This window comes from Chenopodium quinoa, unplaced genomic scaffold (assembly GCF_001683475.1).
Source record: "Chenopodium quinoa cultivar QQ74 unplaced genomic scaffold, ASM168347v1, whole genome shotgun sequence".
Classification (NCBI taxonomy): Eukaryota; Viridiplantae; Streptophyta; class Magnoliopsida; order Caryophyllales; family Amaranthaceae; genus Chenopodium; species Chenopodium quinoa.
The window spans coordinates 2581369-2594862 of record NW_018744874.1 but is presented as its reverse complement, the minus strand read 5'-3'; the positions used below and the strand labels follow the sequence as shown (position 1 = coordinate 2594862).

General features: G+C 34.9%; 2 protein-coding genes across 2 annotated transcripts; one reads left to right on the top strand and one right to left on the bottom strand.

Annotated features, from left to right (window-relative positions):
* Nucleotides 1–667: 667 nt before the first annotated feature.
* Nucleotides 668–6092, top strand: LOC110705187 (ubiquitin fusion degradation protein 1 homolog). Its single transcript, XM_021883042.1, has 10 exons — nucleotides 668–909; nucleotides 1201–1251; nucleotides 2270–2347; nucleotides 2739–2763; nucleotides 2848–2880; nucleotides 2964–3085; nucleotides 3182–3312; nucleotides 3889–4109; nucleotides 5327–5577; nucleotides 5702–6092. Exons 2-10 carry the CDS (start codon nucleotides 1249–1251, stop codon nucleotides 5792–5794), a joined length of 957 nt encoding a protein of 318 aa, XP_021738734.1. The 5' UTR covers nucleotides 668–909; nucleotides 1201–1248; the 3' UTR covers nucleotides 5795–6092.
* Nucleotides 6093–11847: 5755 nt separating this feature from the next.
* On the bottom strand, nucleotides 11848–12237 carry LOC110704886 (B1-hordein-like). The gene has a single exon (XM_021882699.1). It carries the CDS (start codon nucleotides 12235–12237, stop codon nucleotides 11848–11850), a length of 390 nt encoding a protein of 129 aa, XP_021738391.1.
* Nucleotides 12238–13494: the final 1257 nt, after the last annotated feature.

Genomic DNA, 13494 nt, shown 5'->3' with positions numbered 1-13494 from the left:
AAGGTGGTTTATGGGGATTTTCGAGTAGGGCTAGTGGCTTTAGAGGGATTTTCGAGATTGAGGCTGGTGGTTTTTGGGTTTGGCTGGTGGTGTGGGAGTTTTGGGGACGGGGATGGTAGTTTGAATCGGAGCGGCGACTCCAGTGGTGGGGGAGTTCCGGTTGTCCAGCGACAGCTAGGGAGGTGGCCGGATTGGTTGGGTGGTTGGGGTTTGGCTGGTGGGGTTTTCATTTTTAATTTTGGTTTTTTTAATTCGTTTTTTTAATTTATTTTTTAATCAATTAAATTGTGACACGTGTCACTTTAGCAAAAAAAATAAAATTAACCCATTCAACCGGTTACCGGTATTTGGGATTAAAGAAAAAGAAGACCCCCAAAGTTCGGATTATTCTAGTATTAACGAAAGTTGGGATTATTCTATATAAATTAGACAAAGTTGGGATTATTATTTCTAATTTTTCCATTTAAGAAAAGTAAACACTACCTTAATTCTTATCGACATTAATGCAAAATTAAATTTCCTAAACTAAGTGAAAATAAAATTTATCATACTGTAATATTTTGCTGTCCAATAAAAGTAAATTTACCATATTACTCTGTATTTTCATTCAACAAGCTAAGACCCAAACGTAACATAATACGAATAATACAACTCGGACAACACACGAACTTAACAAAAACCTGAAAAAATTAGAGAAGCGTGAAAAAATTAGAGAACTTAAGAAGTCCTATTGGAGAGGTGATCGTCGATTCATCTTTCCAAATCCAACTGCAATTCAGCCAATTTCACAACTCTCTATATTCCTCCACCTCTCTCTCTCTCTTTCTCTCTCCTCTTGCTTTTTTTTTTTTCTAAATTTGGGAATCTCTAGCGTTACACTTCTACACTATTCTCTCTCTCCTTACTCAGGTACCCTTTACTTCTTGCTTTATGTTTCAATTCTAATTTTATTTTCTTTTGATTGAATTCATTATTTGTTAATTTTATTCTGCAATGTATTGATACTTAATTTCGCTCGATCGGTACGAATAATTTATAATTGTTTGGATTTTGGTTTATGATCGATTGATTGAGTTCTGTACTAAACCTAATTTTGATAAAGTTTGAATTTTGATAGCTTATTACATTGTTATAATTATTCCGGTGATTTAATTTTGTTGATTTGTGTAAAGTTTTAATCTTTTTTGTTTTGAATTGCAGGGTATTTGAGGTGTGCGGTTTCGTAATTTTAAAGCTAAGTAGGAAAAAATGGTTAGTAGGTTTTACTCTATAATTAGGTTTGAATTTACTAGTTTTGCGCTTTGATTTGGGTGTAATAACTGTTTTCTAGGTTAATTTTGGTTGATTTCGTGTTGAATTACTGCAATTTTGGTTGAATTTGATTAAATTTTGAGTAAGATAAAATCTTGAGAACAAGGAGGATTGGAAAAAAAAAAAAAGCTTTATAAAGTAGACAATTCAAAGAAGAAAAGATGAATTAATCTTCTTTAGGTACAAAGAAAATCGGAATGTAGGCACACTTACAGATTCAATCCTGTAAATTCAATTGAAGACAACTTTCCCTATAATGATATAAGTATAAAGACTCAGTTAGTCAGTTTTGATGCCTTTCGTATGAGAATGACAAACTATATAGCTACATACAATCTCTCACTCCTATTTCTAGCAAGAGTGTAAAACTTTTGATTGAATACCGCAGTAATTATATTTAATCAGTAACGTGTATGTATTCTGAAAGAAAACAGCAAATAATGCGAGTTGTTCAATGTGTGGAATTCCTGCTCAAATTAGAGGGGTGGGTTTTGGTGGGGGGTTCACTATATTGCACTTTATTATTGTTTATTATAATCACAAAGAATAGGATCCAAAGATAAACACCTAGGGATACTTTTGAGTCGTGGTGCTCAATGCGAGCACCATGTTCTTTTCTATCTATGTTATTAGTTGAATTTTGATAGTGTATCGTTAGTTTGTAAAGCTTTGTATATTTTAGCTTTAGCGTTCTCTTGCTCAATTGCATCTTAGTATTTTAGGGATAATTGGAATATTTGATGAGTGTTTTGAACTAGTGTACACATAGTACTAGCCCTTTTTTGTGTTTACACACTGTACCATATAATCATTATCAAGTTACATGCTTCATGGCTCCTATTGTTACACCATGCTCAATTTGAGGATATTGATTGCTGTATGACTTGCTTGTAAAGTGTTCCTTATAAATATGTTGAAGTTGTTTTGCTGACTTTGGTTTATTTTCCTGTGGTTGCAGTTTTTCAATGGTTATCCATACCATGGAGGGTCATTTGAGCAATCCTATCGATGTTACCCAGCATCCTTTATTGAAAAGGTTCTCATACTTTTTGTAACTAGACATCTTAGTTTTTTTTGTGTTGTACCACTAATGGACATTGCAGAAAGTAATTGTTCAGTAGCTTATTTTTGTAAATACTGATATGGTTTTGAAATTACTGATGAACTCTTATTACTTTAATTTTTTGTGAAGTAAATACTGTTTTAATGTATATAGCATCTGCACTGTACCTTTATGGGTGTTTCTTAGTTTTGTCAATATGATATTTATCATTTGGCTACTCTTTGATATCTTTTGGTGTTTGGTTGCCCTTCTCAACTTTTTAAATAGTGATGTTTTCCACTTCTCTGCGAAAATTTATGGTTCTGCATGCCATCATTCTTTATGTGGATATACCTCTAATATTTTTTTTGCCTTTCTGTTTCAGCCACAAATTGAAAGTGGTGATAAAAGTAAGCCAGTTCATATGTGCAATTTCATCTTTTTTTTTTTCTTTTTCTGTGGAAATTATATTGACTCTGTTTATACTGCTGCAGTTATCATGCCTCCTTCAGCCCTCGATCGTTTAGGTCAGTAACTGAAAATAGTCTCTATTGGCATTCTGAATTATGTTGTGGTCTATTTTGTGATACTGATATTCTACATTGTGCAGCTTCTCTTCATATTGACTACCCAATGCTTTTTGAGTTGCGAAATGATGGTGCAAATCGAGTTTCTCACTGTGGTGTTCTGGAGTTCATCGCTGAGGAAGGCATGATTTATATGCCATATTGGGTATGCAGTCATGTATCTGGTTTGGCTATATGCTTGGTAATGCTGTATTTATGACCGATTTAGTTTCTGATTGTTTGTTGAATTTATTTGTCTTAGATGATGGAAAACATGCTTTTGCAAGAGGGAGACATTGTTAGGGTTAAGAGTGTGTCTCTGCCTAAGGGGACGTATGTTAAACTGCAACCTCACACACAAGACTTCTTGGATATCTCCAATCCAAAGGCAATGTAAGTTTTTTTCCTCCCTTTGTTTGTTTTGTTTTCAGGAGCTGAAGTGAATTGTTATCTAGTTGTTTAGATTAGACCATGCTTCCCTAATCAGTTGTTTAGGTATTTCCTACCATTTCATACTTGTGTCAGATAAATTTGGATGAGCAAGTGGGGTGGGAACTTTGGGTTTTATGTTGAAATTTTTTTGCTGAGAAAACACAAGGAAAGATGTTTGTGCTTTTGATTCTTATGAAAGTGCCTCAAATAAAATTCCTTTGCAAGTGAATTGTTGTATGAAATCAATGGTCACTTCCAGGATTATAAGGAGTTCTATGTAGTTGGCAGATTTGTGGTTGATCATGTCAGTAGAATGCTAGATTGACTCACACTTCGTGAATCATATTATAGCTTGCTTGAATCCATGATTAATGTGTTGTAGTGGCTATTTCTTTCACTTCACAAGTTGGTTGTCTATCCCATTTTGGAGTTTAGACATCCCCTGTCTGCATCTTTTGTAATGATGTGTGGCTTGCCGCCGGCTTGGTCAATATACTCGAGATTTTCTTACCATTGTTTGCTTAATTCCTTGTGCAGTTTGGAGACTACTTTGAGAAATTATTCCTGCTTGACTTCTGGAGACAGTATCATGGTGGCATATAATAATAAGAAGTATTACATTGACATTATTGAAACAAAGCCCTCTCATGCAATTAGTATAATCGAGACAGACTGTGAGGTAGACTTTGCCCCTCCTCTTGATTACAAAGAGCCTGAAAGACCTGCGGTATCTGCTCCTGGCAAGGCACCAGCTCAAGGTATGCACAATCACTTTACTCTCTTTGCGTTTGATGGAACATGCTTGTTTATATGCTTTTCTTTTCTTCTGACAATATATACGTAGTATATGTTTAGCTTTTATATAGTTGCCATTAACTAGGCTGCCAAGAGTTTTCCCTGATGCTGGAGATTGTATAGAGCCTCTCTTAAAGCCTTGATTTAGTTGGTTACTTATCTTCACATTCCCATAAATTTCGTTGTGTCAAACTTTATTCCTAGTTGAAGTTTGATTATACTGAGAGATCTTATTGAGTCTCTATTATAGCTGGGTTCTTCTTTCTTTCATAGTGGGAATCATAGCTTTATGACTGCTGCATGAAGTAATCAAAACCTAATGCACATGACTTTTTCTTTAGTACTCAATCGTAGAAAGCACTTTGTGCAAACTTTTTTATTTTAGTTTATTTTATTATATAATTTGTAAAATATACTGGGATGGGGTGATAATCTTTGTAGTATAACTGCATTCTAATTTCTGATATATGGGAGAATTCTTCTCTTTTTCTTAGATATGTATCAAATAGTTCTAGAAGTTTTACCCACTAATTTGGAAGTCATAAATAAATAAACTATTAGCCTATGGTAGGAGCTGCTGAGAATCATGAGACTGCAGTAAATGCCATTGAAGCAAATATTTTGTACCAATTCTCCTTAGTTAACATAATGTGAATGTGCTTGTCCCATGATTTTGTAGTTAATTTATACTAGTAGATTAGTGTTATATTTTATCTTCGTGGTGTTGTCTTTGAGTTTCTTTGAATATATTATAGTTTGAACGAATTTGGTAGGAACCATTACGGCCAAAGTGTTGGGATCTACTTGGGTTACCAACTTACCACTTACCAAAGCCTCAAAAATTTAGTAGGATGGGAAAAACTTGTCAAGAATTATTAACTCATTGTACTGAACTTCTCAACTAGATGATTAATAATAAAGGAGTTTTTCTATATTGGAGAAAATCATCCAGAAATGACAAACTTAATATGCTGAACCTTGTTAAGTTCTTACAGTGACATTTACTGCTTGACGTAACAGTAAGTTTTGTTCCTGGAAGGTATATATTTTTTATGGCTTGCGCAGGGTGATGATTATACTATGTGGAATTCCACTAGATTTACTTGGGAATGGGATAATGTTAACTTGGTAAGAGTTGTACAACAGATGTTTAGCTAAGTAAATGTTGGCATTGGTGCAGATGAAGAAATTCCAGTTGAAGAGCCAAAGTTTAACCCCTTTACTGGTGTTGGAAGGCGCTTGGATGGAAAGCCTGCACAACAGGCACCTTCTCCTGCTTCTACGTCTGTATCCAAAGATAAGCAGCCTGCTGTTGCCTCTGGGGCTGGGAAGTCCACTGCAGGGTCTAGCTCACAGAGCACCAATCGCCAATCACAAGGAAAGCTTGTTTTTGGTTCCAACGCCAATCGGCCTACTAAGGAGGCACCAAAGGTACTGTTATATATCACCCTTTTCCCCGTGTTAAGCCTTTTCTTTTTTCGGTTATCTTGTTCTGTGAAACCTTTGATCAAATGATACACATCAATTATTTACCAATGTTGCGTGATTTATACAGGAACCTGTTAAAGAAAAGAAACCAGAGGAGCCTCAAAAAGAAGAGCCAAAGTTCCAGCCTTTTCAAGGAAAGAAGTATTCACTGAGGGGTTGATCTACTGGTATAATTATGTCACTTGTTGCAGTGTTGATTCGGTTGAAAACACAAAAATTGAACACTTTGGTTGTACCATCAAAACGTTAGAGTAGGTTCTTGATTTTGAGTTGGACCAAAAAACTAGTTACCTGTTATATAAGTTATAGACTTTTGGTGCATTTGCTCAAATTTTCACCTGTCTACACGAATCGAAATTGCTCAAATGTTTCCCCTAAAATTTTTAAAGATCCGATTCTGTGACTTTTGTCTTTTGCTTTTTTTTATCAAGTTTGTATCTTTCACATAGTTTCATTTATGGGTTGTTTGGTACTCTGTATGTGTTTCATTTCTTTATTTTTTCCTCACAGATTTTTTTTTGGGAATTAACTAGACATTGAGAGTTGTATAAACGTAAAGCCATTAATTATTGGAACGCATAGAATCAGGCATCTATGTATACACACAATTATACTTCGTACATGAAAATACAACTGAATTTCCAGACGGTAATCTAACACCCAAAGCATGAAAAAGCTTAAAACTAGTTACTCGTAAGAGCCAATCAAGGCAAGACTAAGATCGCGCATAGTAAGAGCAAGAGGTATAAATGTCTAAATGTCACCTAAGTTAATATTGCCAGATACCTGATGGCCACCTTGATTGCCATGGCATCCACCAATGATGGTGGCCTGACGACATTCTTGCCTGACAGTATGATTGCCGAGCTCGGATCCGTTTCCTAGTATAAGGCTTCCATTTCTTTGTGTTCCAGGTCCACTATGCTGGTTGCCACCAACATTATAACCACGGTACACATGACCGTAGTAATTACAAGGAGGCGGAGTTGGAGGAGGAGGAGGATAGTAGTAATTAGCGGTAGGAGGAGGATAGTAATAATTTCGAGGAAACGAGGGCTGCATTTTTTTGAATGAGGTTTTCTTAGCTAAGAAGTTTGTAAGATTTGCCTCTTTATATAGAGCAAGGGAAAATGCAGCAGAACTGATTCTGTTGCAAGTAAAGTGCTGCAATTTATGTTTTGAGTTTGCACAAGAATTAAATCTAGCCATTTAGGGGTTATATTCCGTGAGATAGATTTAAGCATGTGTTATCTCCAAATCTGGAAATGTTGTGAAGGAGATGAGTGTAAAGCCGACTTTGTGACAAAGCAAAGCTTGTATGAACGGTTTGTGATGCCATTCGGGTGCTATAAAGCCCTTGCTACTTTCATGAGGTATATTTGGCGTCCAAACTTGGGATTTCTGTTCCAAGTTTAACATGTAGTTCATTTATGGAAAATTCGTATCCAATGGCTACTAATTCAATAATTGAACTCCAAGGTAAACATAACTTTAATATGGGCTAAGAATAATAGTTGACTCCACAATTACACAAAATATTAGGTTTTCTCCGCAAAGGAAGGGACCCTATAGCCCAACAGAATTGTACCCCTCTGTTTCAAAATAAACTTTAAACTCGGGAATCGGAACTATGAGTACGAATAGTGCTTAAATGTAGACTAATTTAAGAAAACGAAAGTAAATAGTGAGAGAACAATGATCATCACTCAGTAGCTTATACTCAATATCAACTTGGAAAAAATCCTGAAACAATTAATAGCTTCAAAAAAAAATCACACAATACAGTACACACTACATACTCAAATCAACTTAGACCTTTGGCGTTTATTACATCAGTCACACAAATTGCAAAAATGATCATTAACTGCGCGTTGTATTGGCGTGCAGTTACTACATGTTACCTAAGATAACATTCCCAGACACCTGATGACCGCCTTGATTACCATGACATCCACCAACAAACTTGGGATTACGACGTTTGTGCCTAGCAGTTTGACTGCCATGATTTGATCCAGCTTCAAGTATAACATCTCCATTTCTCTGTATACCGTGTCCTGTATAACAATTGCCACCAGTATTAAACGAATTCCCGGTATAAGGATCATTGTAATAATAGTTTGGAGATTCAGAAGGGTAGTAATCTATAGGAATATCATGGCTAAGAGGAGGGTAGTAATCAGTAGGAGGAGAAGGTGGTGGATAGTAAGGATATCCTTGACAACCTTGAGAAAAACTATACTCCATTGGCTTAGTTCGAAGGCTTAGAATCGAGTTATGCTTAATACGGTTTGCTGTTTGTTTTGTTAATTTGTAACGTCTTTATATAGAAAACAAATGCAGCAATATGTTTGGTACCTGATTCTGTTTATTAATGTTATATAATTTCTTTGTACTAGCTCAAGATTAGTGGTATAAAACGCATGTAGAATTAATAATATTAATCTATGAAATAGTATTTAAAAACTTGGAATTTCTGCTCCATTATCATGTACACTTTATTCTTAGACATGTATTTAATTAGAGAAAATCATGATCAAATCATAATCATCATATAAAACGTTTGATTTCTGTAAAGTGGTCAATAGTGTTAGTGTCTCTTTTATTTTTCTTGTTCAAATCATAATTTGTCAATACTAAAGTGAGTGATTAAGATTCATAAGGTTGAAGTTTCTTGACATGTGATCAATTTCTTTTCATATTGATCTGATAAATAGTGGTGCAGGCTGCTGTTAGCTTATGGGAGTATAAGACTAGTCTTCACTAAGAAATAATATAGTTGTATGCTACTCTGTATTATATTACAACTACTTGTCTATGTCGAGTACTCAACACGTAGTCTAGTCTATAGATTTTATTAAAACCTTAATGTTGACATAATGTACAAAGAAAATTCATATCATGGCCGAATCTGAATCTGAACTTTGGACCATAGACATGCAATACGAGTGATGATCAAGCGTGTCAGAGTAATATAGGCTGAATCAATAACATTACACTAAATATAGGCTATAGAAAAATGATAATATTATCATATTAGATAGTATGGCTTGATCGCACCATAGAAAAATGGCCGGAGTAATTGGGTCAGGACTCAGGACACAATTTTAGGCCAGGCCAGAGAGCTAGCCGGCCAGCCTTATAATGTGGTTATGTCGATTGCACCAATTGTTCTCCTGAGGTTGCGCGATCCACTTTTCTACCAGTAATTCTGAAGTCTGGACTATTTAGTTTTACCCTATGCAAGTCTGTTATTTTTTAACTAATCCTATTCAATTTATAACCATTTAGTTAATTATACTAGTACATACAATTTCTTAAACAATACTTTTTAGTTGACTGTTAAGATTTAGCTCACTTTTGTGCCCAGAATTTACTAGGATAGTGACTAGTATATCCGGATGAAGGATCTACAATCAACAATGATAACAGCCTTTCCGGAAACTAGCTAGAAGAATACAATTTTTTTTATGCGATTTGGAACCAAGATGATCATTTCAGCTCACTGAATAAGTGTCAGTTACATATATTGTCAGAGGCAGTTTACTCAAACCAGTAGCTTATGAATCAATAAGAATGACTAATTATCTGATAAATGAATTACAAATAATATGATTTATGACATTAAGCAGAAGCCTGAAGTGGTAGGGTTACAAATAAAAACACATACAATACATAGTACAATCATCGTACAGACTGAAATAAATACTCTGATACATCAGTAGAGTCGAACTAACAGTAACAGTTCAATACAGCAGCACTTCAGTTAGTAAACCTTTTATTACATCAGGCACACAAGTCTAGAAAATACCAAGTATTACTTCATGACGCGTAGTGTGGTAGCAGCAAACTAGTAGAAGTCACCCAAGATTACATCCCCTGAAACCTGATGACCGCCTTGATTGTTATGACACCCCCCAACAATTGTAGTCTTGCGATTTTTGCGTTTCTTAGAACTTCCATTATTTCCAATCTTAACATTTCCGTTTCTCTGTATTCCATGTCCATCATAGCGGTTTCCACCAGCATTGTACACGTGCCCGGTAAAAGGATTGTTACTAATATAGTTCGACGATCCTGAAGGATAGTAAGCTGCAGGGTAACCATGATTATGAGGAGTGTAGTGATTAGTAGTAGGAGGAGGATGAGGACGGTGATGATAGAAGTAACGAGGTTCTTCAGGACCGCGAAAATGAGGATATGTATATCCTTGATGACCTTGAGGAAAAGCGTACTGCATTGCCTTAAATTTTGATTTTTCAAAAACTTGTTGATTGTATGTATTTGCTTGATGATGAACTAATATTAAGTGTTCAATAATTTATAGAGGTGGTAGTATGTTGGGTATCAGATTCTGTTGGACTAGTAAAGTAAGATCCGAGTAGTACTTTTCAATAGTTTTCATTGAATTTGTTCAAGATTTTTTATGATACAAGTATAACAACATGAAATTGTTATTTATTTAATGAGCCGATTATGTTATTCTTGTTCCATTAAAATGAGCTCTTTATTCTTAATAACGTGTATATGGTTGGAATAAGTTTTATGTTCTGATTATGTATAACCGTGTTATTTCCTGTCATATTAAGGGTGCTTTATGAAATTGATGTTGTAACTTTCCTTGATATTGCATGAAGTATTTCCTGTCATATTAAGGGTGCTTTATGAAATTGATATTGTAACTTTCCTTGATATTGCATGAAGTATTCTCCATAATCCCTTAGTTTTATTGAAGAGTCAAAGTGGTATAGACTAATGTTGTTGCTCTTGTCTTACATGGTGACATACACACACGTATAGTGGTAAATGGTACGTGATGCTATACTAGCTACTTGGAGTTTCGGACTCTTAGTTTCACCTCAAGTACCCTTTGTCAGATTCTTGTATTGCCAATCTAATAATCTAATATGGGTATGGACATTAGAAACCAATTGTTTGGATGTCAAAATAGCCCTTCATATTGGGCCTTATGTTTATAATTGGGTTCTCAAGCCCAATAAGTCAAACAAGTGTGTTTAGAGCCTCAAGTCAATGCAAGCAAGGCCCAAAAGACAATAGAAAGCCTCTAAATCAGCCCATATGCTGAGAGTTGCCACATGTCCCGAGGGTACCGCATTATATACTACCCCATGGGTATAAATTGTTCAATTTACCACCATTTCAGACATTCATTATTAGCTTCAAGCCTTCCAGCACTAAATATCTTCAGGCATCGGAGGACATTCCTTAGATTATCCCTGAGGCCAGTTAACGTGTTTTTTTGTTTGTGCAAGAAATCCTTGGCCCAAAGATCTTTGGACCGAACTAGTCCTCAGCTATCTGACTAAGGACTTTCTTTAATCCACATGTTTTAACCCATATTTAAAAAAAAAAAAAAAAATGTTTTAACCCAAAACTCTAGTGATCAATGAAAATATACACATTGCTCCAGGAGGCAGAAAAACTACCAAGACTATAAAAACATTCATAGTTCAAGCCCTAGAGTATGTTGTTATATTCTGATTTATACACAGTATTACACCCCTTACAATTAATTAACAATGAAACTCAACATGACTAGAGAGATTGGTGTGGTTGGATATATACTTGACTGATTTCGGGTTCAAGCCAATATGCAATCTGAATTGGAGCGGCAAGGTGGTGTCATAGCTAATCCTTTTCAATTCATGGGTTAATAATCATAGGTAGTTCTATTTATAATTTATTTACGAGTATGATTTATAAGTTGATGGTGTATTAGCACAAATTAAAAATAATTAATTGTTTCAAGGGGAAAATTGTACCTAAGCTAAGTTTAGCATTTCATCAATCATATATGGCTTAAAGTATGTCATTAAATTACTATCTTGTTGATAAAAGCTAAAATAAGCCATTAGTCCTTAAGCATGATATGATCAGATCAATTGTTTTTTTTTTTTTTTTTTTTTTTTTTGAGAACATACAAGTTTAATTATAATAGCTTGATATATATCACAAAAGAAATATAACTCAAGCCATTATTCATACATTATATTGCACATATTTATAATGGTACGTACATAAAATAAGTACACAATCAGTGATTAATGTAGTGGAACTGATTGGATCATATCGTAGCACATGGTAGTACACAAAGGGAGTAAGTAGCAAATTATATAAGTTGATATAAGTTTTATTTGATCGAACAACACGAAATCGCGGCCTTTAATTTAACTATGTGATCATTGAATGATTTAATTAACACCCAATGTTGCCAGCAGTAATATTTCCGGAAGATTGTTGTCCACCTTGATTGCCATGATTTCCACCAATAGTACCAATATCTACACCACCAGTTTTCTGATTACTGTTACCAACGTTGACATCTCCATTCTTCTGTATCCCTGATCCATTCGTGTTGCCACCCGCGTTGAACGTGCTGCCAGCAGGGAAAGGGGAGGGGTTGTAGTAGTGAGGAGGAGCCGCAGGGTAAAAATACGGCGAAGGATAGCCGTAGTGATGGGTAGGAGGAGGATGAGGGTAGTAGCTAGTTGGAGGAGGATGATGATGGTATGGTTGAGGATGTTGTGTATAGCCTTGAGTTTGAGGTGGAGATTGAAAAACTTGTTGTTGTTGCATGGTTTCCATATTTGAGGAGCCTTAATTAGCTTATTAGCTTGTTTTGTGTAAGATTTGCTTGGTGAATAAATGAGTTAATCTAACTCTTTTATAAAGGAGTAAAAGGAGCACTTATTAGCACCTGATTCTAACTTAGACATTGCTACTTTAATTAGTATGAGCTATTACTATTGTTCATGATTGAGCTGATCTGAGATATATTCCTAGTTATCATGGCCGGGAATATGTTGTCTTGTATCAATAGTGCACAAGATGATATGATGGAGCTGAGAGTACTATACGTATACCTGGCCTTTCTCATGTATATATTAAGCGAGACTTGTCCTAATGGATATAGGTATGTAACTCACAATCATGAGGATGTAATATTTTCCTTATACCCTTAACTCCATCACAAATCCTACTCGAGGCTCTGTTGGTGTGGGGCCGGGATTCTAGATACTTTCCTTATACCCTTAACCATCACAAATCCGTACATGACAGGTTAATCTGTATGAGCCTGTGAGGTTCTAATTTGGTATAAATTATATTATTAAAATGTATGAATTTATGTCATTTGATAAGGTTCTTGCTTTTTTCATTATTCCTTCCTAGTCTTATTTTGTGTGCATGGTTGTCCATTTGTGGATTCAATTGGCCATCGGTGTGATCAATTCCACTCAATTTATGTGTGAGATTATTCGCAACAAAGGAGGCTTGGAATAAAATAGTCACCCCTAAATAGTATGGTAGGTCACTCTAGACGAACCAAGAAAAAAAGGGTATCACAAGTTTTAATTTTTATGGTTAGAGTTTTGATGGGTGAAAATGAGCATCTCATGGATCTTTGTGATAGAATATAAAACATATTCCTGGGCCTCAGCTATTGGTTGAGGCTCAGGAATATGTTTTATACTCTATCACTTTGAATGGTCATTTTCTTCAAAAATATTCATATTCGTGATTGCATTCATAACGTTACTCCAATCCCTAAGTCTGCCCTAGCTTAAATGATTTTTAAGATTTTTTTTTTAATTTTATTATTAAAAGATTATAACATGTAATGATTAAGAATATATATCTAACATATGCTATTATGTAATCAGTTACTTGTACCATGCATGTTAACAATGCAATTGTCACATAACCTCCATCTATTATAAATTAGTTGGTATTTCAAAGGAACGAAATAAAAGATGTACATTAATTCCATAAAAAAGTTCACACTTGTACTAGATATTTTCTAGGTTAAATTTAAATCGACATTTATGACTAAAACAATGCCTT